Raw genomic sequence first — 26,303 nt, 5'->3', positions numbered from 1 at the left:
CAGTTGTGTGCAAGTGTTTGCTCATGCTGTGTCCACAACCCAATGTGAGAACAGGTATGGGACCTATTATCCAGAATGCTCAGGACCTGGGTTTTCTGAACAAGGGATCTTTCCATAATTTGGATCTCCATACCTGAAGTCTATTAAAATAATTTAAACATTAATTAGACCCAATAAGATTGCTTTGCATTCAATAAAGATTAATTATTAGTTGATATCAAGCACAATATACCTTTTTAATTATACAGGAGAAAAATTAAATAACTATGAAAAATTTTAATTATTTGATTAAAATGGAGACTATGGCAGATGTCCTTCCATAATGCTGAGTTTTCTGGATAACTGGTTTTTGGATAACAGATCCCATACCGATAACCTATATAACTATCTATCACCACATTCCCCAATGTCAATAGGCCCCTTCTTGCATACAATTCACCAGAGCAGAGTGGGCAGGTACACCTGCATAAATATCTATATATATTTATAAGACTATAAGGTCTCATTCATAATTTTTAGGTTGTGGGCTACACACAAATGTTGTATATTCTAAGCCTGAATACTTTTTAAATAAAAAAGACTGACTTAAATAGTCTGGTGTTTAAGCGACCTGCTGCACAATAGTTAGCTAGGGAACAAATTGCATATGCTATATAAGGCAGAAGTGGCCAAGTGTGTCTATTTCACTTATCATGTCTGCAGACTAGTTATGAGCTAATCTCATAACTCCGCCGAAAAATTTGCGTAACTGTGAAAACATTCGTGAAGATGATCAAAGGGGTCAGAAACAGAGCAGAAAAAATAATAAGAAAATAGTAATGTTCTGGGGTGCAGGTATAGGGAACATTCAAAAAGTGACAGGAATCAAGAATTGCAGTGCAAAAACCATGTAACTTTTACTTTCCATTAAATAAGAAGGGAAGGCTTCATAAATGTGGGGGTGGGGTGACTGAGGGGGAGCAGATGCCCAGAAATAAATGTTAGAGGAGGTTCATATACTTGTCCAGCAGGCTTGTAATCACATACACACAATGGTCCATTTTTATCAGAAGCCTACCTGTGTCTTTCTGTAGTGTAGAGACAGGGAAAACAAACAAGCTAATTCCAGCAAGGGCAGATAGTTCCATGGTTGGAATTAAACCTAAGATAAAAGCAGCAAAGTAGCTCCACTATGCCCCCCTTGAATATTTTTTTTATAACTAAAGTTAAGGCCTTTCACTTTACTGAAATTAAACCAGGTGTGTACCAAACATTCTATCCAGTTCATTAAATCACAATTGTAAACGGAAACTGTTTTTATAAGTCAGTAGTATCTGCTTATAATTGATGTCATTGTGTGTCATACATTATTATATGCTTATAATAATGATCTATTTCCCCAGGTTGCAGCTAAGATACGTGGTTAAAGCCCTATCAATGATATATGCAATAGAAAGAATAAACAATTCTACCCTGTTACCAGGAATAAAACTGGGCTATGAAATCTATGATTCCTGTTCTGATGTTTCCAAAGCTGTGCAATTAACAGTTAAACTTTTTCCTGAGCTGGACGCATGGAACAACCTTCCATCCTGCAATAACACAGAAGTAACTCCTACAGTGAAAGCTGTTGTAGAAGAAACATTTTCAGAACTGTCAATAGCTATATCCAGGATTCTAAGCCTTCATTATATCCCTCAGGTAAATATCATAAGCTCTGTATAAGACAGGCACACAAAACAAACACACTAGAAAGTAGGGCCAGAGATAAAAGAGAGCTGCAACATAAGCTTTGGTAATGAAAATAACAACTGAATGTGTTTCGCACCAAATGTCATAAGCATTGGAACCAGATGGTCCAGGGGCTAGGGGGGGATGCTACTCCAAAACATACTCCTCCATCCATACCAAGGCAATGGAATGGATGGAGGAGTATGTTTTGAAGTAGCATTCAATGGCAAGTTCTGTGGCTTGGTAGTATTATGTGCAGACAGGAGAGAACACAGGGAAAATTAGAAGAGTTCCCATGTACCTGATACTGATATTGAATCTGGGTCACCATGAATAACAGGACTTTGGCATAAGGATGTAACCTTTTTTTCCCCAAATAATATAAGCTGTTATTGTGTTATGTATAATGCATCACATTCTCATAATATATACTCCCTATCTAACCATTTATGCAAGCTATAAGCAACTTTCTGGGCTTTGTAAAAAAAAATGATGTCCTACATTACATGTCCTGGCATTACCATAACACCTGTATACAGGCTTATTTGGGAAAAACTGGTTATTTTTGGTTGATGAATTCCCTCACCCTCAAAATGTTTCTGCAGATGCCCATGTTTGCATCTCATGTCATTATTTGTGCTAACTGATCCCAAGAGCTAATTAAAATCTAGCTTCTCCAACTTCCAATGCACAGTTATTGTCAGCACTGTTTCTTATTCAGATGATCCAACATTTTCCTGTTTTAACTTTCTCCTGCTCATATATCTGTCTTGTTCTTGCTTCCCTCCTGTGTCCCAATTGAGGGGCTCCATTTATGCAACAATTACAATGGCCTTCTTCCCCACCTGTATGACAGCAGCATTACTTATGATTGGTAAGACTACACCTATTCCCCTAATACCCTCCATACATCAGTTCACTACTAACACTTGCAATAGTGCCTATGGTTACCCCTCCGGCTATCAGCCCTTGTCCATCAGTCACAACTGCAACAGGTCCTTTGGTTATCCCTCCCGTTCACCAGCCTCTTTCCACTTGCTGTTACTTTTACTTTTACTCATCTCATTTCTTTTAGCTAAGTCTCCTTTTTTTACCAGTGTAAGGAGGCAAAATGCCACTCGCTAATGTATAATTAGTTTGGCCACTAGGAGGCAGTGAGTACTAAGTAAAACTGTGAAGTATAAAGTTGTTGTTAGTGAAAGGTGAATAAAGCAAACAGGAACAGGAAATAAAGTGGCCATTTTGGCATTGATAGAGCAAGGGTCAGCAGTCTCTGTCAGGGAAAGGTGAGAAAACAGGATGGTGCCACATCTGAGCTGTTTAAAAGGAAAATAAGTCTCTCAATAGTGTCGAGCTGGATATGAGAATGTGTTCCATACCTCATGTTTAAGGTTACACCTCCTCTAACCTCATGCTTCCTGCTAATCTGCTGAAGTTATTATAGCCTCACAGGTAACATGCCAGAGTACTCTGGTTATCAGTTATCATTACCTGCTCAGTTTAACAGACCCTTTCTCTGCTTCTCCTGTAATCGGTTACCGAATCACTTATGCTCCAAGTTGAAGAGATTTGGTGTTTCACTGCACAGTATTTTAAGTACCAGTACTTCTCTTTAGTCTTACCACTGTCTCACCTGAATGATTCTACAGCAGTCTCTGTCACTATTTCAACTGACTGTATTTTACTGAATGAGTTATTATTTAGCTTTTCACCAGTAAGCAGAGACTACTTACTTGACTTTGGTATACAGTACCTCTGATCAAGTTGTCCCATGTTTGATATACTCTTCTTGGCAGAATCAGTTGCCAACTTCAGCTCTCTATAGTTCCTGACTGCAAGATAAACCATACATAGACTTAATTTAGTAAATATTTCATGTCTGTTTTTTCATTACAAGCTGCCTTGAAATTTGAGTTAACCATCATGTTTATGGGTTGGGTGTGGTTCAGACTGGAGGAGTACACTCCTCCTCTGATCCTGAAGATTCCTTCTCTTGTAATCTTATCAGAAAGCATAAGCAGTGTATGGAGAGGAAAGATGCTGGTACAGGTTGGGCACGGGTCCTACAATGACAACATTTTGGCAGTTAGGGTTGGGTGCGGGATAAAGCTTTACAGGTTAGGGTCAGGTGCAGTTTGAGTTTTTTCTGAGTTGTACATCACTAGCGCTCTTGACCCCCCCCCCAACACTTCACAGAATAATAAGGGATACAAATACAAGAAATAATTATATATAATTAATAATTATATATATAGATAAACATTTCAACAAAATTATGCACAGTTATATTTGCATAATTAACATATTTTCAACCAAGATAAACAAGATTTGCACCAACTCAGACCTAGTGAAAGACAATTTTTCTGGTAAACTTATAGAATAATAAATAAGGTCATCAATATTTTAGCTCCCCATCAATAATGTCAAAATGCTTTTGAAATAATAGGATTTCAGTACAATTCTATCACCACATGATAATTATTTTACTTCACTGGAAAAGCTTTAGAAACTCTACAAAAACTGTAAATGTTAAGCATAAAGACAGCAAGTAAAAATACTGTACTGATTAATAACATTGAATAAATTTGACATTTTCCTTCTAACAGATAAGTACTGCATCGTCTGCTCCAAGCCTTAGTGACAAATTAAGGTTCCCTTCCTTTTTGCGGACAGTTCCAAATGATAAACACCAAACACGGGCCATTGCCAAGCTCATTAGGACTTTTGGATGGAACTGGGTTGGAATAATTGCAAGTGATGATGATTATGGATGTTCTGCTGCTGAATTGCTGAATGCATACTTTAAAGAAGAAAGGATATGTACTGCATTTTCCAAGACCATTCCATCGTATGTAGGCCATCCTTCTATGCAAAAAAACATTGATAATTTAATCAGTGAACTTAAAAACAGTACTGCAAATGTGGTTATAGTGGTTGCAAAGGGCCCCATTGTCATCAAACTGTTTCAAGAAGCTATAAGAATGAACATATCAAGAACATGGATTGCAACTGATGTCTGGTCAACCTCAAGGGAAGTGCTGAACATGAAAGATATTGATAAAGTTGGTGCTGTACTTGGGTTGATGTTCCAGGCTAAACTCGTTGAAGGATTTACAGAATATTTGCAAAACCTCCAGCCTCCACCATATGGAGCCACAAACAGTTTTTTGGAAGAATATAAAAATATTCGTTTTGGCTGTACTAAAGACTATAGAAAGTTCTTGGAATGCATGGATTCATTAGCAAAAAAGTGTTCACCTGTAAAGATGAAATCTGCTCTGGCATGCAAGGTGAAGAATGTATCACTGGCAAATGATGACTATCTGGTGGAACATATAGAATGGAGTACACCATACAGAGTTTCTCTGGCAGTTGCAGCCATCGGTCAGTCTTTACAAAATATTCTGTGCAGAAATGGAACATGCATAAAGAATATGAATGTGTCACAAGTCGAGGTAAGAAACAGAGTATCCCGTTAATGATCTTGTGTCAAATTATATATTTGTGTTAATTAAAGCATGGTTTCTCTTAACTGGCCATGCAGCCATATAAGCTTTACTGTCAAAGTCTGCTTAGTAAACCAATTGGTGGATTGATTATTTGCCTCTTTTAAATGACTTTTACCTACTGTAGCAGGACATTTCCCTGTAAAGAAGTAATGGAACCCCACCCCAAATAGCATGGGGACAATATCTTGGATCCTGAATACACACAAATAGCATTGTCAAAGGCAGATAGTCCTGTATTCATGGGGTGACTGTTGGCCTCTGTCCTCTGAAAGGACATGGAGGCCTACCGTAATTTAAATGGCAGATTGCTTTTATTTTTTGTACTTTGGATTAAAGTCTCCTAAAATATTATTAACCCCAATAGGATTGTTTAGTCAACCAAAATGGATTTTCCATCGAGTACCAGGTACTGTTTAATTATTATACTTCAAAAGAAAATAATCTTAAAATTTAGAATTATTGGCTTCAAATGGGCTGAATGGGAGACTCTTTCTCTTAATTCTGAGCTCCCTGGATATTAGTATTCTGGATAACAGATCCATACCTTTATAGTTTATCCAGAGGTGTGGAAAGAAGGACGCAACTACAGGATTCCTGCTAATGTGCTATTTATTAGCCACACAACATGTTTCGGACAGCATGTGTCCTTTCTCAAGTGTGAACACAAGTGAAAAGCATACAACATATAAAGCCACACAGTGGAGTAAAAACACACCCACTTCCACCTGGCACCTAACTAAGTATCAATTAGGCACAGAAATAAGATGCACTGTGTTAGTGTCAATATAAATATATAACGTTGCAAAATGTCATACAGATACCGGTTGACTCTGAAAAGGATCCTGAAAGTTAAAGAACATAACATTTAGACTGTGATTAAAATATATAAAGTGCATATCCATATATAAACAGTAAAAACCGTTTTAAAATGATTAAAACCAATAGAAACTTGATATAAGGAGTAAGAACTGCCCACACAGGGCCTACTTACCCTCAGACGCATGCAGCCTTACATAATAACAATATATATGCTGTCCCTGCCCAACTTTAAATACAAGGCAATAGCTCTTACCCTTGTGTGGAAAACGTAAGTTTTCAAAATCTGAAAAGAGAAAATTGTATTAAAATGGATTATAGGAACGGTGTTAAGCTCCAATGGTCATTTAGACCCATAGGTAGCAAAGTATTCATTTTTTTAATCCATTTAGCCTCTTGTTGAAGCAATAATTTCTGTAAATTGCCACCTCTTTTTGGCAATGTAATGTTTTCCAAAACTAGCCCCTGTGGAATGGCATACATTGGACAAACTTGCCGAGCGGTTAAAGAACGCATTAAGGAACACAGGGGCAATATTAGAAATTTTAAAGCAGGTACTCAATCTGATACACCTGTATCAAGGCATTTTGCCTCGCTGGGACATAACCATATGCAATTAAAATGGCTAGTTTTGGAAAACATTACATTGCCAAAAAGAGGTGGCAATTTACAGAAATTATTGCTTCAACAAGAGGCTAAATGGATTAAAAAAATGAATACTTTGCTACCTATGGGTCTAAATGACCATTGGAGCTTAACACCGTTCCTATAATCCATTTTAATACAATTTTCTCTTTTCAGATTTTGAAAACTTACGTTTTCCACACAAGGGTAAGAGCTATTGCCTTGTATTTAAAGTTGGGCAGGGACAGCATATATATTGTTATTATGTAAGGCTGCATGCGTCTGAGGGTAAGTAGGCCCTGTGTGGGCAGTTCTTACTCCTTATATCAAGTTTCTATTGGTTTTAATCATTTTAAAACGGTTTTTACTGTTTATATATGGATATGCACTTTATATATTTTAATCACAGTCTAAATGTTATGTTCTTTAACTTTCAGGATCCTTTTCAGAGTCAACCGGTATCTGTATGACATTTTGCAACGTTATATATTTATATTGACACTAACACAGTGCATCTTATTTCTGTGCCTAATTGATACTTAGTTAGGTGCCAGGTGGAAGTGGGTGTGTTTTTACTCCACTGTGTGGCTTTATATGTTGTATGCTTTTCACTTGTGTTCACACTTGAGAAAGGACACATGCTGTCCGAAACATGTTGTGTGGCTAATAAATAGCACATTAGCAGGAATCCTGTAGTTGCGTCCTTCTTTCCACACCTCTGGATAAACTATATTGTTGTTTGCGGTGCTAAGACGGAGCACCTGTGGAATATTGTAAGGACTTTGATTTACTTCACATTGTGTATATATCTTTACTTTGCTAGATCCATACCTTTAATTTGTCTGTATCATCCGGAGACACTAGGGGCCTACAACTAACTTTAAAACTGATGAACATTTATCATGAATGTATATTAGAAACATCATCATCATCATCATCATTTATTTTTATAGCGCTGTCAAGATACGCAGTGCTTTACTGCAGTTATAGCAAACAGGGAATAAATGGTGGATAACAGACAAGGATTACAGAGTACAATAGGGTTTACAAACTAAAAGGTTAGGGTACAATTAAGACATTAGGATTGTATAAACACTTTGTCATTTTTGATACAGCAATGATTAATTAAGGTACATCGAATAAGCCTCTTTAAACAGGTGGGCCTTTAAGGAGCGCTTGAAAGTTTGGAAAGAAGGAGAAAGTCTGACAGCTTGTGGCAGAGAGTTCCAGAGAAAAGCAGAAGCCCGAGAGAAGTCTTGTAGACGAGAATGGGCAGAAGTGACCAGAGGAGAAGTGAGGCGAAGATCAGAAGCAGAGCGTAGGTTTCGTGAAGGAGTGTATTTGGAGATTAGAGATGAAATATAGGGAGGGGTTTCATTATTAAGGGCCTTGAATGTGAGTGTAAGTAATTTGAATTTGATTCTAAAAGAGATTGGGAGCCAGTGAAGGGACATACATATGGGAGCAGCTGATGTTGAGCTGCGAGCTAGATGAATGAGTCTAGCGGCCGCGTTTAGAACAGATTGGAGTTGTGAAAGGTGACTTGTTGGAATACCTGTGAGGAGTAAGTTGCAGTAATCAAGGCGGGAGATGATGAGAGACTGAATCAGTGTTTTAGTTGATTCTGAACTAAGATAGGGTCGTATTCAAGCAATGTTGCGCAGTTGAATACGGCAAGATTTTGCAAGTGTTTGAATGTGTGGTGAAAAAGACAGATGAGAGTCTAAGTCCTAAGTCCTAGGCAGCGTGCCTGTGTGGTGGAATGAAAGGTGGTGTTGTTTACAGTGAGTGATATCTGAGGGACAGGGGAGGATCTTGGAGGAAATATAATGAGTTCTGTTTTAGAAAGGTTCAGTTTCAGGTGGCGCTGTGACATCCAGGAGGAGACAGCAGAGAGACAGTCTGTGACTTGGGAAAGGACAGAATTAGACAGATCAGGAGTAGACAAGTAGAGTTAGGTGTCATCAGCATAAAGGTGATACTGAAGTCCAAATGACTGAATGAGTTTTCCTAGTGAAGTTGTATAGAGCGAGAACAGCAGGGGGCCAAGAACAGAGCCTTGAGGAACTCCAACAGAGAGTGGGAAAGTAGTAGAAGTAGAGTTAGAGAAGGAAACTTTAAAGGAACGGTCAGACAGATAAGATGTAAACCATGAAAGAGCAGTGTCCCGAATGCCAGATGAGTGTAGAATGTCAAGGAGGAGTGTGTGGTCAACTGTGTCAAAGGCTGCAGAGAGATCTAGAAGGATTAGAATGGAATAATGACCTTTAGACTTTGCCAATAGAAGATCATTGGTTACTTTGGTGAGTGCAGTTTCAGTCGAGTGTGATGGGCGGAAGCCAGATTGCAAAGGGTCGAGAAGGGAGTTGTGAGTGAGATGCTGGATCAGGCGTTTGTAAACAAGCCTTTCTAGTAATTTGGAGGCGAATGGAAGAAGGGAGACTGGTCGATAGTTAGCGGCAGAGCTGGGATCAAGGGAAGGTTTTTTAAAGGATAGGAGTGATTAGTGCTTGTTTGTATAATGATGGAAAGGTACCAGTAGAGAGTGAAAGATTGAATAGGTGGGTAAGTGCAGGAGAGAGTGTATCAGAGATTGGGTGGAGAAGGCGAGAGGGTATGGGGTCAAGGGAGCAGGTGGTGGGTTTTGAGCTGGCTAGAAGTTTGCTAACTTCATCTAGAGTTGCAGGGGTGAAGGAGTGCAAAGTAGATGTGAGTGGACTGCACATTGGTCTGAGATTGTTGTCGGACGGTATGCTCAGCTTAATGAGATCGATTTTTTCATTAAAGAAATGAGCAAGGTCTTGGGCGGTAACATTAATAGGTGGAGGAGGTGGAGGGGGGCATAGGAGTGAGTTAAATGTGGCAAACAGCTGCTGTGGTTTGGAGGACATAGTAGATATTAGATTAGAGAAGTATTGTTCTTTGGCTAATGATAGGGCTCGGTTATAGCAGGAGAGCATGAATTTGAAGTGGATGAAGCCAGGATCAGTTCGTGACTTTCTCCACCGTCGCTCAGCTGATCTACTACATCTTCTGAGGTACCGTGTTACACTAGTGTGCCAAGGTTGGGGTTTAGCTGGCTTAGAATGATATGTTTCTCAGAATTGTATTTTTTTCAGAATGCAAAAAAGCAATTTTTGGATGAAGGATGCCTTTAAAGGACAAGGAAAGACTAGGAAAGAATTAATTTCTATTAACAGGCATACTTATAGTGTTGCTGTTAGTCCTTTTCATTCCACTCTAAACGTTGCCCTTTTTTTTATTTCAAACGCTACAGTGTAGGCTAAACTGTTCATGTCTGTGTTAAAACTTCCCATAATTAATCACACTTTCTGCAAGACCAAGACTATTGGCCGTGCGCAGAACATTCCCTCAATAGGCAGCGAAAGCACATAATAATCGGGAGAACGACTTAAGTACTTATTGACAAGATGCACTTATCCCTGCAAAGCACAGCCATCATTCGGTGCACACCAATCATAGCGGCCTAAGTAGTTATGGTAACGTGCCAATGTACATTGGGCAAATGTACACTGATCTGCAAGTTCTTATTACACAGTTCTCTTTTGAGCCGATTTGGGTGCGTTTCAGAGCTTCTCCTGCTTCCATCCTGCTGTGTCTTGCCAGAGCTGCCTATTCCTTTCTGCTCTGCTGTGCTCCTCTGTTACACTGGTCACAGCTTGTTGATTACTGTACATCACTTCAACTAAAATGGCAGCTGCAACTGAGGACTTATAGTGCTTAGCTGCAATGGGCACTACAAGGGTGATTTAAAAAAACAAATTTGGCGATCAGGTACAAGTGGGGATTCTCTATAACATTATGAGGAATAAACTTATAGCTTTCCTTGTCCTTTAAACTAAAGTGAAACATGCAAGAGCTGCAGGGAAAGCTCTATTATACTCTGCCAGAAACATTTAAATCCCTGCCCCGATGGTGCTTACAATCTAAGTTTGATTTCACAGACAAAGGGTTATTTATTAAAATCTCAAAAAATTCTAGTTTTTTTCACCAGAAAATTTTTAGAGAAAAAACTAAAATTGTTAGAGATTTATTATACCCAGATGTTGCAAAAAGCCAGAATCCAAAAATTGGTCCTCTCAGACCTGTGAAGGTCCTTTATAAGTCAATGGGAGAGTTCTGAGCTGGATTTACCCCGAAAATCCAACTTTTTTATGGTTGTCGGGGGAAAAAACTCAAATTTTTTTAGCGATTTGAGAAAAAAGGCAGAAAAATCTGAGCATTTTGTGTTTTCGCTCAATTTTATTGAGTTTTTTCGAGATTAAATCCAGTTTTTTAATTAATAAATAAGCTAAAATCAAGCATGGGATTTGGTCTTGGTTTTTTTAAATAAAATATGAGATAAATTCGGATTTTTGTAAATAACCCCCACACAGTCAGTTTTATCAGGAGCCAATTGACCTGAATGTTTTTTGAATGCGGGAGGGAACCAGAATACTCGAATGGAACCGATGCATAGGATCCCAGTGCTGCAAGTCTGCAATGTTTCACTCTAACCGACCCATCCAACAAAATGTAAAAAAAAATGTAATCAAATGTCTATATATATAATATATGAATTATTCTAATCTAAATATACTGAAAAAAGCTTTCATTGTTACTTAAATGTGCAACACCCTCTGAATGGCAATTTATAATCCCCAAAAAGTATATATCACTATGTCAACTTATATATCATTTGTCCAAAAATCTTGTTTTCTTTAGAAATTAATGTAAAATTGCATGTAACTTCACACCTGGCTTTTTCACACTGCTGCCCCCCTATGCACCCCCACAGGTACATGGAACAGAAAACTCCAGCACCTGACAAAAGGACACACTCTCAAAACTTATTTTTTGACTGGACACAAGTACTGTAAACACAGGTGCTATCCCCGTATTGCAATTTAACTTCTGCTGTGCTGGAGTTTTCTGTTACTTATAACATGACAAAACATTTAAAAGTGGCAGCTCTGCAAATATTAAATATATAGCAGTTATGTAAATGTAGCAGAAATCATCTGCTCCAGTAAAGATAACCCCTACACAGTAACCATAATTTCCAAGAATATGTTTTTTTTCTTTTGTGCATGAAAAATACTTTATCATCCACTGAAAATTATGCATTGCAGTTACTGAAGGAAATCCGAAAAGTCCAGTTTTTCCTTAATTCTGACCCATATACATTTGATGAAAATGGAGATTTCTCGAGTGGATATGACATAATCAACTGGCACACATTGCTAAGACCACCAGTATATACAGCTGTTGGACAGTATAATACGTCAACATCTGAACTAAGGGTAGATGAAACCCTTCTGTTTTGGAACACTAAAGATGATAACGTAAGTATACGCAAAAGGCTAAGAATAACGCATGAATATAAATAATATTGCTATAAACTATGCTTTAATGAATCACGCTGTAAAATGTTTCATCAGTTATAAATAGAGCATAAGGAATCACTTGTTTCATATGACTCATTGAGACTAATTTAAGACTGCAGACGATAACTGGGTGTGAAGGTATTGTTGGATCTGAAAAATGCTTTGTAGTAAAGTCATTTCCTGGAAAACTCCATACTTGTTATGGACAGTTCAGCAGGAGCCCTGGAACTGCTTAAGGAACCCCTCGTTAGTGCAGCAGGAGACCCCTGTCAAAACCGGTCTTTACTGACACCCTTTTGGGGCCTCAAAACTTTTTGCTGCAGGATCGACAGAGGACCTGAACACTTCAGAGGGAACTTCAATAGTGAAGTACAGACAAGAATTAGGCAGGGTAAGCAGCAAAAAGTCAGGAACAGGCACAGGGTTAAGCCAGGAAGCAAAACACAGGAAACAAGGCAATAAATAAGAAGCAGGGAATACTTCTTAAATTAAAATTTGAAGCCAAAGTGACATCACGGGGCAGCTCTGTGCATTGGGACACATCCTGTGCTTAGAGTGTCCCAAGAGGTAGGAAGTTACATCTCCATCCCGTGCATGCTGCATATTCATATACTACAGACCTGTTATTTTTTGGTGCCAGTTGTCAATTCCAGTATGAGGTCCATGGTAAGTAATCTTATTACTCCATGCACTTGTGGCACCAGCACTTGAGTATTAGCCCTGTGTCCCTGAGACAGAAATTTCCACATCTTCCTAATTAAATTAGCAGAACTTGCCATCAGTATTTTTAGTCAGCAGGAAAACAAAATGTATAGATTTTTTAAACTATTAAAAAGTAGAAAAAAGTAATTCCTGTACACAGTGTAAAACTGTTGAAGTTGGGACTCAATAGCAGCATTTTTTATCTGTTCATCCAAAATATACTTATTATTTCTTGGCAAAAGATGTGCTATCAACATGACCTATAGGTGACTTTTAATGTACATTCATATTTTAAAAATTATTTTTTTAGTGTCAGTATCACTCCGGTCTATGCATGACTATGGTATGTGAACTCCCTTATTTCCATTTCTACCCATACAAAAAGGAGCACCTGCAGGCATTTGGAGTATGAAGCAATCTGTTGCATCTAACAGCTTGCTGCCCTAAACAGGCTAGGTAGATTTTTTCCCAGCTTTAGTGGTACGGTCACCCACAGCATAATATAGTACAGTTACTAACAGCGCTTAGTGGCATAATGATCCCAACTCATCTGCATTTACTTCACTCCACTGCAGCTGTTGAGGTTCTTTCATGTGAAGGGACAGGCTGGTATGCTTTACATTCAAAAAGGATTACAGAGTACATGTAAAAATAGTGTCAGGCCAGCCCACTACATACATTTATTAATAATATATTTATATAAATTCAGGGGTAGATCCTTATATAATAAGAAAGGTGTTGACAAAGAAGGGCAAGGAAAGTGCAATAAAGAATTTGTCTCCATTGAGAGGCATACCTCTGCTGGTGTCATGCTTTTATTAAAGCCTGCTGATTTTTAAGCCATTTCTTTGATCAGCAGCCTTGTAGTAAAAAAACACAGAGTTCACGAAGAGAAATTCCCACAATTCCGTGCTCCTGCACCAAGACCAAGACTGCCGAGTCTGCGCAGTTGTTGGGACCAGAAGGCAGCGCATTTAAAACTACTCTTGAGCGCGCTTCCATAGAAGTCCAAGGAGCAGTCATCCACAGATCAGTTATAGCTATCCTATCTTGATGCACGCACCAATAGCAACTCAGCCCAAGGGGAGGAATAACTTTGGCGCATGTGCTTTCAGTTCACTGGCGCTATCTTGCATACGTCACAGGAGAAAACATGGTGGTGCCGAAAATGAAGAACTAGCATTCACTTCGGGAGGTCAGTACTGGAGACAGGAATGCTTTTTTGAAAAATTATTTCAGAGATCATGTACATGCAGGGGCCCTCTATTAAATTGTATCAAAATAATTAAATGCCTTTCAGTGTCCTTTAAGAATAATGTATATTCACACAGTTACAAACACACATGTAAGCATGTAAGAGGGTGATTGGGTGTTGTGTGCTAAATGTGTGTATGAATTGTGTAAAATTAAAATTGTGAATTGTTTTGTAATTTGAGATGTAGTGTGTAAGAGTCACCACAAGATGGCAGCAGTGTAAAACATTTAGGTCGAGAAGAGGTTTCATGTGATAAGTAGAAGGGAAGGCAAATGGATAGACCCAAGGACAGCACATGCAGAGGAAATGTTATAGTAATGGCTGAAACAGAAAAGGTATTAAAAGGGAAAACATACCCAAAGGGATGGAACACATTTTGGATGTAGACAGTGACAGGGCACCAGTGTGAACTATCAGGTACTTTAGTTCAGGGCCGGAACTAGGGGTAGGCAGAGTAGGCACGTGCCTAGGGCGCAAAGCTGGGGGGCGCCAGGCACGTACCGCCTCTGTCACCTACCCCGTGTCCGTTCCCATCTCTGCCCGACTATCTGTGGTATTTTTTCGCTTGTGCGTATGCGCAAGAATCGAATCAGCGCATGCGCACGCTTCGCGCATGCGCACGCGGTTGTCAATTCGCGCACGCAAGCGACCATTCGCACATGCGCACGCGAGCAGCCATTCGCGCATGCGCACACTAAGCCGGCGCCGCGATTGGCCGGCTTGCCCAGGGCTCTGCTTTAGTTAGTTCAGGAACAGCTAGAATGGGTAGCTGAGACCCCAACGAGGAAGTAGTGGCGTATGAACCAGGCTAAGCCAGTGAGGGCGGAAGCAATAGTGAGGCCAAGACATCCTGAAGGAGGGGTTGGAAAATTCCTATCCAGAGTAGGACAGAGGGGCATAGAGCGTATGCTGGACTGTTAGGACCGGAAGGTGTCACTGGAAATTCCTGCCCAGGTGGAGGCAAGGCGTGGCGTAAATGTCAGTTGTGTCAGGACCGGAAGGTGGTGAGTAACCCTGGAAAGGGATGTGTCTGTGGAACCTCAGCTGGGGTACTTGAACATAGAGGAATGAAATGCTTGGCAAGTGTGGGAGTAAACAGAATATTGTGGTGCAAGTATTTGTATTCCCTGGAACGAATGTGAATCCATGAATGTATGTGTATTTTCTTCAACAAATAAATATTTTCTTTGGTTATAACACGTTGGTGTACTTGGCCTTTAAGGGCACCCTTACAAGCAAACTCCAGTGCTATATTCCTGAGGCACATTTGCGCAAACTATGTAAACTATGTCAGACGTTATTTTGTGACAAATACTCAAATTCATCAATATTATTATAATTACGTCTCTGCAAAAGAACGCTGGCGTCAGCGGTGATTCATTGGGGTGGAAAATTTCATAACAAATTTTCTCTAGCATTATTTTCTTCCTCGTGAAACTTTGTTAACGTACTTATGATTACGTCAATTTAAATTCAGTGAGTATATAAAGAGTATATGTATATATTTATTAGTGATGTTGGTGAAATTGCTGGAAGTGGCCACTTATTATTAAAAATGTCCAAGGAAGCAAAATGAAGACAGAGATCCTCTATTGTCCTAGGCCATGAGCCCACCCTAAAACTAATTTGGCATGAGTTTCAAAAGTTAAAAAGTGCAAACAAGATATTTTTAATAGTTGCAAATTGTAAACATAATCCCACTTTAAATATGAAAAAACGCCAGCGTTTTGACTTTTGCTTATGACTTTTTGTGGGATACAGGATATGATGTCATTGACATAATAATGTTGAGGATATAGCCAGGGGCGATCCTGGCCCCTTCACCGCCTGAGGCAGCAGCAGTTGCTGCCGCCCCCCTCCCCCATGCACTTACATTTTTGCACCTGAGGGGGTCCAGGAAGGCGTCAGAGAGGGCCAGTACGCTAGCGCAGAGAGCCTAACTGCGCTCTCTGTGCTAGAAGAGATGAATTTCTGGTTTGAGAACTGGAAATGCGGCTCTTAAAGTATCCGGAGTGGCATTTTTGCTGCCCCTGGTACCTAGTGGGGCGCTGCCGCCTGAGACGACAGCCTCAACTCGCCTCATTGGCAAAGCGCCCCTGGATATAGCTTAATTGTATTGATTCGACAGTCAGAACCTGGGAAATAGATTTTGGTGAAAAAGGTAATGAATTAAAATTCTCACACTGATAAATTAACGGATTTACGATTGTTTGTCTGAGTGAAAATTTGCCTGGCAAAACGCAACGAAAGTTTGCCAGCGACAATGTAATTCGCTAAATAGGCAATGTTGCTGCAAGTTGTCTTTTTAATGAAAATTCGTCACAAAAACACAATTCTTTCTTTAGTGAACGTGCCCCTTAATTTTGTTGTGTTCATAAGTCATATTTAGACTCATATTTTACAGCAATACAAATAGAATGTATGATTTACAAGTCAGAGAAACAATCAGTAAATATAGTCCCACATAATCAATGTTCAGTCAAAATACTTATAAAAACAGAAATAAAGATCAAGGACAAATATGTATTTAACCCTTTTTTGGTCCAATATGAATTACTTTAACTACTTTGTAGCAGAGCACAGTTGCTCCCAGCTGGCCCCTCATGATGTTGAGAAAGAGATGGTGTTCTCAAACTACATTCAGAAATTTGCACACCAGTGACTATTAAGGAATTTGTCCAGTTTTGCAGTTTAGCTAGTTTCAGGTGTTATTTGTATTACTGGCTCCCTGTTCCCTAGCTTTCAATAAGTGCTTGGTTCCTTTAGGGGACTGTTCTTTACTAGGGCCTTGTGCTCCAGCCTCTTCAGCGGCATTCGCCATATACAGAATGTGGAGTTCAAAGTGGAAGAAGAATGTGCTTCAACCTATTTTATTAAACATGGGCAGGACATGGTCATTACATCCATGGGGGATAGGGGAATAGCCAATAGGGGAAAGCATTCCCCCCAGGGCATAGGTTATTGATTAGTATGGTATATTCGCAAACCATTGAAGGATTTAACCCTACATGAGTAAGCAATAAATGGGTATTTTAGTAAAGAGATCCCAGCTTTCACTAATTGTTTTCTAATATTGAAAGGATTTGTAATATCAACTATATATATATATATATATATATATATATATATATATATATATATATATATATATATATATATAGTTAGCTTTGATTTTCTAAATTGCTGTAGACTTTTCAAGAGCTCTTTGCTGATTGGTTGTTATAAATGAACACTAGTAATATCTCAGCACTTTTGCTGACCTTTTGATTTTTTCTTTACAGATTCCTTTTTCTGACTGTAACAAGCCTTGTCCCCCAGGATATTACAAAAAACACTCATTGATTAGTTGTTGTTATGAGTGTATTCCTTGTCCAGAAGACCATTTCTCTTCAGAAACAGGTAAATAATTTTATTAATTTAAACAAATGTAAGTGTGTACCAAGCATGTGGCATCTCATATAATTCCACTAACATAATAATCTGGAGAGTCATGTTATAAGTAGGTGCCATTATAATACATTTTGCCTTCTTTGTGTAATCATTTTTATATTTTTGCCAAACTTAAATTTGGGCTGTTAGAAATATTGTGGACCACAGACCCTCCCCTTCCCCTGCAAAATCAGGCTCTCAGCACCCAGAAATGAAATTTTATGCCAATCTGGTTTTTAGAAAGGCTGTGTGTGAAAACTGCCTGTCCAGAATTCCGAATAAAGAAATCCAGACATGTTTGTGCAGTGAATGATGCTTCTATCAGCTTATTGGTTCTCTCAGATTCCCTCACACACAGGGAAGAGACAGACACTTTTACACACAGGAAAGAGACTTTAGGTGTGGGAGCATGAATTCTGGTACAGAAAAATACCAGAAATTCTTTATTAGGTTTGGCTAAATAATATCATTCCTGCCACCAAATCAAGGTAGGCTCTCTAAGTGGGTTCCTAACCTACTTTAACCATCTTGTTATTTCCTATGGCATCTGTGCTAACATACTGTAAATTATACTAACATTAGAATCCAGGGGAAGGCAAAAAAAAACCCTACTGAAACAAATAAATATTGTGTTTTTGTTGGTGGAAAAAATCCTTCCCTCTGGGAATCAAATTCTACTCTTAATCAATCCAATTCTATCCTCAATCCACTGCCTTATATAACATACTGTAATTAGTAATTCTACATTTTATAATTGATTAACGTTATTCTTACACATAACGCTATGTTATATTTTAACAACTTAAGTTTTACATTACGGTATTTTGTAAAATTTTCCTTAAGAACTATAAGGGGGTATTTATTAAAACTCAAATGTATCTAATTATTTTAAAAATAGAAATTCGACCCAACTACTAACCACGATTTGCTAAATTTACTATACAATCCAAAGGGAAATTGTGCGTGCTGGAAAAAGTCTCAGCAAAATCTTGCAACAATTACAATCATGTACCTTTTTCAAATAGTAGCTCATAAATCGCAACTTTTACGAGCTACTATCTGACTTTTTCAGATTATCGAATGAAAACCAGCGCCAAACAGCCCAAAACCATCGAACATCACAAAGGCAAAAAAAATCTTCCAATTGTAAAAGGGACATCTGCCACTGACTTTTACCTTTTTTCGACAGTTTTTGCTGGAGTATTTTCAGATTTGGATTTTTAGGAGCTTTAATAAATCTCAAAAAATTACAGTTTTTTTCCTTCTAAAAATTCAGATTTTTCCCCTTTAAAACTCAACAAGAAAAATATGAGGCTCAATAAATAGGCCCCAAAATGTAATCTAAATATCCTACTACTTTATTTGAAACAAATATTTCTATTCAACATTCTGTCAGGACCAGCTCAGACTCAAACTCTTGTGTGTGCAGTTCCGGGACACTAAGGGGCAGATTTACATATGGTCAAATATCGAGGGTTAATTAACCCTCGATATTCGACTGCTGAATGTAAATCCTTCGACTTCGAATATCGAAGTCGAAGGATTTACCGCAATTAGTTCGATCGAACGATTAAATCCTTCAAATCGAACGATTCTAAGGATTTTAATCCATCGATCGAACGATTTTTCTACGACCAAAAAAACATAGGAAAGCCTATGGGGACCTTCCCCTTAGGCTAACATTGCCCTTCGGTAGGTTTTAGGTGGCGAAGTAGGGGGTCGAAGTTTTGTTTAAAGAGACAGTACGTCGACTATCGAATGGTCGAATATTCGAACGATTTTTAGTTCGAATCGTTCGATTCGAAGTCGTAGTCGAAGGGCGAAGTAGCCAATTCGATGGTCGAAGTAGCCAAAAAAAACATTCGAAAAGTTTTTTTTATTCTATTCCTTCACTCGAGCAAAGTAAATGTGCCCCTAACACTTACCTTTTGAGCCACTGGAGGCTCTTGGGGCTGGTTCATCTATGTTCCTGATTCTGCCTGTTTCCAGTATGTCTCCTCCCTGGTCTCCTCCCATCTCGTTACCCTCATGTGTTTCCCATTTCCGATTATGTACACTTTTTTAAGCCCAGCCCTGACCTGTACTTGGTCATTGCGTTTTCCCTGCAAGACTTGCCGTCCTTGTTCCAAGTGCCTGTATACCTAGCTCCTGTATTCCAAGCTTCTGTGTTCCTTGTTCCTGATTCCAACGTTCCTGTGTACTGACCTTGGCCTGTTCTGACTACGATTCCTGCTTGCTGGTTCTTGTTACTCCTGACCCGTATTCTCCCCAACTGCTGCGGATTCTCTATCTCAAACTGACAACCTGTTTCAGCCTCTGTGCCAGCAGTTCAGCCTGTTCCAGCCTCTGTGTCAGCAGTTTAGCCTGTTCCAGCCTCTGTGCCAGCAGTTTAGCCTGTTCCAGCCTCCATGCCAGCAGTCCAGCCTGTTCCAGCCTCCGTGCCAGCAGTCCAGCCTGTTCCAGCCTCCGTGCCAACAGTCCAGCCTGTTACAACCTCTGTGCTAGCAGTCCAGCCAGCGTCTGTTCTCGTGCCTGTTCCAGATGACTACGTTGTCCTGTTTCAGTTCCAGTCTCCTTGCCTGTTCTCCATAGTTACACAGTTACATAGTTAAATCGTGTTGAAAAAAGACAAAGTTCATCAAGTTCAACCCCTCCAAATGAAAACCCAGCATCCATAGACACACCCCTCCATACCTTCATATAAATTATATATACCCATATATACCCATGACAGTTCCCAGATGACTGCTTCGTCCTGTGCCAGTGTCTGCCCTGACCTCCGGGCCTGAGGACCTGTCTGCCCTGGCCTCCGTGCCTGAGGACCTGTCTGCCCTGCTCTCCGGACTTGAGGACCTGCCTGCCCTGGCCTCTGGGCCTGGGCCACCTGTAATGGGTGCCAATGCTGGTCAGCCACCTGTAATGGGTGCACGTGCTGGTCCCCCACATGTAATGGGTGTGAACATTCCTGTCTGCCTTCTTGACTCTGGCGATACTCATGTCTTTGCTCCTCACTCTAGTAATGCTGTCTGCCCTGGCCTCTGTGCCCGAGGACCTGCCTGCCCTGGTCTTTGGGCCTAAGGACCTGTCTGCCCTGGCCTCCCGGCCTAAGCACCTATATCGGCCCTGTTGCTGTAAAGAGTGGCATCACTTTCCTGACATTTCTCCTTGTATTTCTGTTGGGTATTTATGTCGGTCCTACACCTGTAATGGGTGCCTGCCTCGGTCCTGCACATTTAATGGGTGCCTGTCTCATTTCTGCACCTGTAGTGGGTGCCTGTCTCTGTCATGCACCTGTAGTTGGTGCCTGTCTTGGTTCGCCACCTGTAATGGGTGCCTGTGCTGGTCCGCCAACTGTAATGGGTGCCAATGCTGGTCAGCCACCCGTAATGGGTGCACGTGCTGGTCCCCGACATGTAATCGGTGTGCACATTCCTGTCTGCCTTCTTGACTCTGGCGATACTCATGTCTTTGCTCCTCACTCTGGTAATGCTCCGGATCCTACCTATGTTCATATCCTGGTTCCCGACTCTGGAGAGGCTCCTGTCCCAGTTCCCGACTCTGGCGAGGCTCCTGTCCTGGTTCCCAACTCTGGCGAGGCTCCTGTCCCGGTTCCCGACTCTGGCGAGGCTTGTGTCCTGACTTATGATCTTCTTGCAAGTCAGGTGTCTAAAAAGGAAAGGTGCCCATTTGATCCTGGGATCGCCCAGTGGTCGATCCTCAAGGGGGGGTTCTGTCAGGACCAGCCCGGACTCAAACTCATGTGTGTGCGGATCCAGGAGTCTTACCTTGTGAGCCACTGGAGGCTCTTGGGGGGGCAAAAAGTCACAAGCATCAAAATTTATTCGCCCATTTCACGAATTTCGCTGGAAATTTGCGCAAATCGTGATGAAGCAAAAATGGAATTTTCTAATAAATTTATTTTTAGCTTATTTTATTATAATTTCTACTAATAATATTAAACCCAATTGGCTGGTTTTGCTTCAATATGGATTAATTAACTTTAGTTTGGATAAAGTACAAGGTACTGCATAGAAAAAGAAAATCATTGTCTGCCCTCTTACTTAAAGCTAATTCAAAATTGAATTACCCCTTTAACAGAATGTCAATTTTTTTATACAAAACAATTTGTGGTCTTAAAAGGTGATATGGCATGAATGTAATTATATATAAGGCATTTGGTGACGTAATAACATAAACAACTTTTAACATATAAATAGTAAATATGTGTCTACAAAAATAAATATATAGCATATTATGCATAATCACAATTTATTAGAAAACGGATATGTAATTTCCATTACATGATAACAAAAAAATTATATTGTTCATTGCTAATTAGAAATTAGAAATACATTTCTTAATATCCAAACTTGCTTTCTTTCCTATAGATATGACTGAATGCACTAAGTGTCCTGGCCATCAGTGGTCAAATAATGGAAGCTCCCGGTGTGAAAACAGGACAGTTGAATATTTCCAAAGAAATAACCCATTTGCCATTACTTTAATGAGTTTCGCAGCATTTGCCATTTTGCTGCTGCTAATGATTGGGATTGTATTTATTAATTACAGGGACACATCAGCAATAAAAGATGCAGGAGGTAATTATAGCTACCTTCTGATTGCATCCCTATTACTAAGCTTGGTGGACACTGGATTTTTCATTGGTCAGCCAAGTGATATTATTTGCAAGATCAGGCAACCCCTCTATGGGATTGGCTTCACCCTATGTCTATCTTGTATTGTAATCAAATCTTTAAATATTTTTGTTGCCTTTCAGTCAACCAAAGGAGGCAACATTCATTTAAAATACCAGCCAGCAGCACTTCTTAGTGGTTTAACTGCTTTCCAACTCTGTCTTTGTTTAATATGGATTATTCTGAAATCTCCTTTTGTTAAAGAAATCGACACCAAGCCTAAAGTACTTATTCTTCAGTGTGATGAGGGCTCCTATGTGGCATTTGGCATGATGTTGGGGTACACTGGCATTCTTGCATTTACAAACTTTATTCTTGCATTCAATGGTAAGAAGCTACAAAACAGATACAATGAGGCTTGGTGTATCAAATTTAGTATGCTCATATATTTGTTTGTATGGACTATATTTATTCCTATCTACATAAATACCAGTGATGTATATCAGTCTGCAGTGCAAGTTATTGCCATGTTAGCATCAATCTATGGAGTTATAGCCTGCCAACTTCTACCATCATTGTACATCATTTTGTTTAAAAGAAGAAAAATCAGACGTATAAGGAACATGAACAATCTCTTAAACTTATCCAAGACACGGATATCTAAACTGTCACTAGAGAACAGAAATGGGGCATTTTCATCTGCTACTTCTCAACAAGATGGCAGGCATAATAGTTTTTTACCACAAGACAAAATCAATTTCAGAAGCACAAAGCAAACAGTTAGAAGGAGGCACAAGAGCTATTAGGTGATATTATATCCCTCATTGGCTAGTTTGCCTACATTCTGTGACATCAGCTCGATTCTTAATGATACACTCACACCCTGGAGCTCCGAAGAGCAGGAAATAAGGCCAGGAGTTGTTACAGAAAAAACAGGCTGTAATGGTCAGGTCCTTTTGGACTGGAAACAACAGGTCAAATAGAATTTCAAGAAGGGGATGATAATGAGAGGATAATAAGAAAGTTCCCCTCCGGAATTAAAATTCTCATCTGTAAACTAGAATTCAAAAGTGTTACTACTTACCCTCCCAGTTTTGGGTCTGTATTGTCCCAGCTTATTGGTAAGAATGCATATCTCATTGTCAATGATAAGCAGTGATCTCCTCACACATGGGGTCCTGGAAGATAGGTTTACTTTACAGTCACCTGCTCTTACTTGCCCACCTCATGTGATTAGAGAAGGTGGTTGACATGGTTACAGTAGGTAGCCCATCTATGTTGGCTAACAGGCTTTCTAAGGATAAAGATGGTCTTTTTACTAAAAACAGTTCTGTAACTTAATTGGTTACGATTATATTTTGATAACAATCCTGCTATATGATTACAATACATCTGTTTAAGGGACAGTATATCTGATTGTTCAACATGCATTTAATAATGATTGGATTATTGTCCAACTAAGTGCCAATTGTTGTACATAAAAATGTTATATTCTAGTTCAGGTTTTATCCTTAACTACAAGATATTATATTAATATGTGAGATAATAAACTATTATTCCAATCCTTCTGTTTTAATGAGTCTGATACATCAGGTTGAATTATTTTTCTGTGTATTACATGGATCTTGGACAAACAAAAGGGTACGCTTTATGCAATTTAACTAGAAATGAGTGAGAGGATATGTGTATCCACTGTATATAGGGGAGTCCAAAAAGAAAACATTATGGTATGAGCATAAATGATTTTTTTCTGGGCACTCCAGTTTCCTCCCACAATCCAAAAACATACAGGAAGGTTAATTGGTATCTGATAAAATTGATCACAATGTGTATGAATGTGATATTGACCATATGGGATTATGTAATAAAATACAGCTCATAACTCCACTCGGGCAGGGACTGATGTATAATAAAATAATATAGTAAAATAATACTGACAATAATTGTGTAAACATAAAAATTTCATTCATAGGTGTGGGGAAGTTATTATTGTTGCCTCATTCACTCGATTTTTAATATATACATTAAAAGCATTAAACTATGTTTATATCAGGGAAGTAATAAGCAAATGTTCATTTGTAGAGTATAAGGAACAGTTAGGAGACTACTTTAAATGACTGAATCATTACAAATGTTAATCAGGGAAGGGAAACCCTGTATCAATAGTATATGGTATCTGGATCCTGGTGTAGTGGAATTGTAATAATATGTGGATATTAAGCCAGTTAACAAAAAACATTATAATATAATACAAGGAACTATAAATCTGGCTGCATTTTGTGTGGGGAAACTTATGAAAATTAAACATGCTGCATAGCTAAAGAGAATCTGAGAAGGGTCAGCTAATTTTGTGTATACTTTATACTTTGTGACTTTAGGGCGCATGCGCAGTAGATCCTTATCGGTAAATCCCTCTACTGCACATGCGCCACCAAATACCATTGTTATGCTTTAAATATAAAAAAAGCTAACATATATATTGTATAAAAATTGTGTATATATATATATATATATATATATATATATATATATATATATATATATATATATATATATATATATATATATATATATATATATAATATATTGTCACTCACCAAAATTTAAACAAAGTCGCAGGTGCTGCTCCCATTCGGTCCTCACCAGGGACCTTTATCAAGATACAACATAATACTAATGAAAGTGCTTTATAGAGTCACCCACCTATGAACCATCACCAAACCAAACCCATATCTCAATCGAGCATGTTAATCCTTCAAAACACACCAGTTAATAGTGCAGCTCCAGCAGACTTCTGCACTGAAATCCGTTTCTCAAAAGAGCAACCTGTTTTTTTTTATATTTAATTTTGAAATCTGACATGGGGCTAGGCATATTGTCAGTTTCCCAGCTGCCCCCAGTCATGTGACTTGTGCTCTGATAAACTTCAGTCACTCTTTACTGCTGTACTGCAAGTTAGAGTGATATCACCCCCTCCCAGCTGTCTAACAACAATGAGAAGAATGAGAATGTAAAAGTTCAATACAGACGCACTCCCTAGTCTTCCAAAAGCGAAGCCCCGGTGCATGGTGAAATAGGTATCGGAAGGATTCACTGGCACACGGGTAATGCTGGCAAGGTGATACCCTTGCTTTAAATTTATTTAATGCAGCATGCAACGTTTCGGGGTTGTCCCCCTTTATCAAGCATACAAGATCATAATGCACAGAGCAATTTAAAGCATAGGTAGGTAACGTGACTTCGTAAGTGGGTGTAACCATACTCAATTAAGTATGCAAAATCAATTAACTAAAAAAAAACAACAATTGTAAGTACATTGTCCAAAAATTTCAGGAAAGTTATCCAATTGTGTGAAGAAGTGATCAAAAATTTGTAGTAATGTCCATAATAGAGCTCACTGAAAAAAGTAAAAGAAAAATACTATTAAACATTAAAAACCTTATTAAAAACTTCCAGGAACAGGTCCATAAGGCACAAAGTATCTTAATCTCCTTTAGCAGAAATGACATATGTACAAATAACAATGTATCAGTTTCAATAATATGTACATATTTTCAATGTATCAGCTTCAATTAATATTCAAAAAGGAAACAACTTAACTGCCTTACCCTACATAGGAGGGGAATCTGTCCCTTAAATCCAATCCGGCAATACTTTTTATCTGAATAAAGAGACACAAGATTTTGAGTACAAAGAAAAGGAAATAAATTTACAGAAAGCTGGTCATATCAAAATCTTCATTTAACCCCCTAGGGTGACGTGACTGCATAAGCCATATCCAGTAGCACTCTCTCTGTAGTAGATTTTTCCTTATATCTGTACCTGGTTTAGCATTAACCTTTTCTAGTATTTGCCATCTTAATCGTGCTATTTGATGTCCTTGTGAAAAGAAATGTTTTGCCAATAAAGATTCAAAAAATCCTAATCCTAACCTTTAAAGCCCGCAAGCTAGCGGGTGAAACGCGCGTCAGGCGCAATTTTAGCTTTTGGTTAGGTAGGCGTCTGATAGGGACAACGAATCTATAACTGGGGAGACCGGATCAGGAGGGGACTCTGGAGGGTGAAGGGGTTGGCGCATCATATGATCCGTGGGTTAGGATTTTGCTACTAGTATCTCGATACATCTGGTGACTGCAAGAACCATATGTAATTTAGGCCTCGTTACCATAATTATCCAGCAGGTCGACCGCACACTGGAAGGGAGGGATCCTGGAGTGGGTGAAGGGGTGGCCTGAAG

The 26,303-nt window shown here is 39.1% G+C and overlaps 1 protein-coding gene across 1 annotated transcript; it reads left to right on the top strand.

Moving 5' to 3' along the window:
* The first annotated feature begins 1,387 nt into the window (after positions 1 to 1,387).
* Positions 1,388 to 23,602, top strand: LOC121393705 (G-protein coupled receptor family C group 6 member A-like). Its single transcript, XM_041562974.1, has 5 exons — positions 1,388 to 1,680; positions 4,317 to 5,165; positions 11,792 to 12,004; positions 17,285 to 17,402; positions 21,821 to 23,602. The coding sequence occupies exons 1-5, from the start codon at positions 1,417 to 1,419 to the stop codon at positions 22,870 to 22,872; spliced, it is 2,496 nt and encodes an 831-aa protein (XP_041418908.1). The 5' UTR covers positions 1,388 to 1,416; the 3' UTR covers positions 22,873 to 23,602.
* The last annotated feature ends 2,701 nt before the right edge of the window (positions 23,603 to 26,303 follow it).

Source organism: Xenopus laevis, chromosome 5L, assembly GCF_017654675.1.
Source record: "Xenopus laevis strain J_2021 chromosome 5L, Xenopus_laevis_v10.1, whole genome shotgun sequence".
In the NCBI taxonomy this organism is placed as follows: Eukaryota; Metazoa; Chordata; class Amphibia; order Anura; family Pipidae; genus Xenopus; species Xenopus laevis.
The sequence above is the reverse complement of the archived record's forward strand: the minus strand, read 5'-3'. Positions and strand labels throughout refer to the sequence as shown.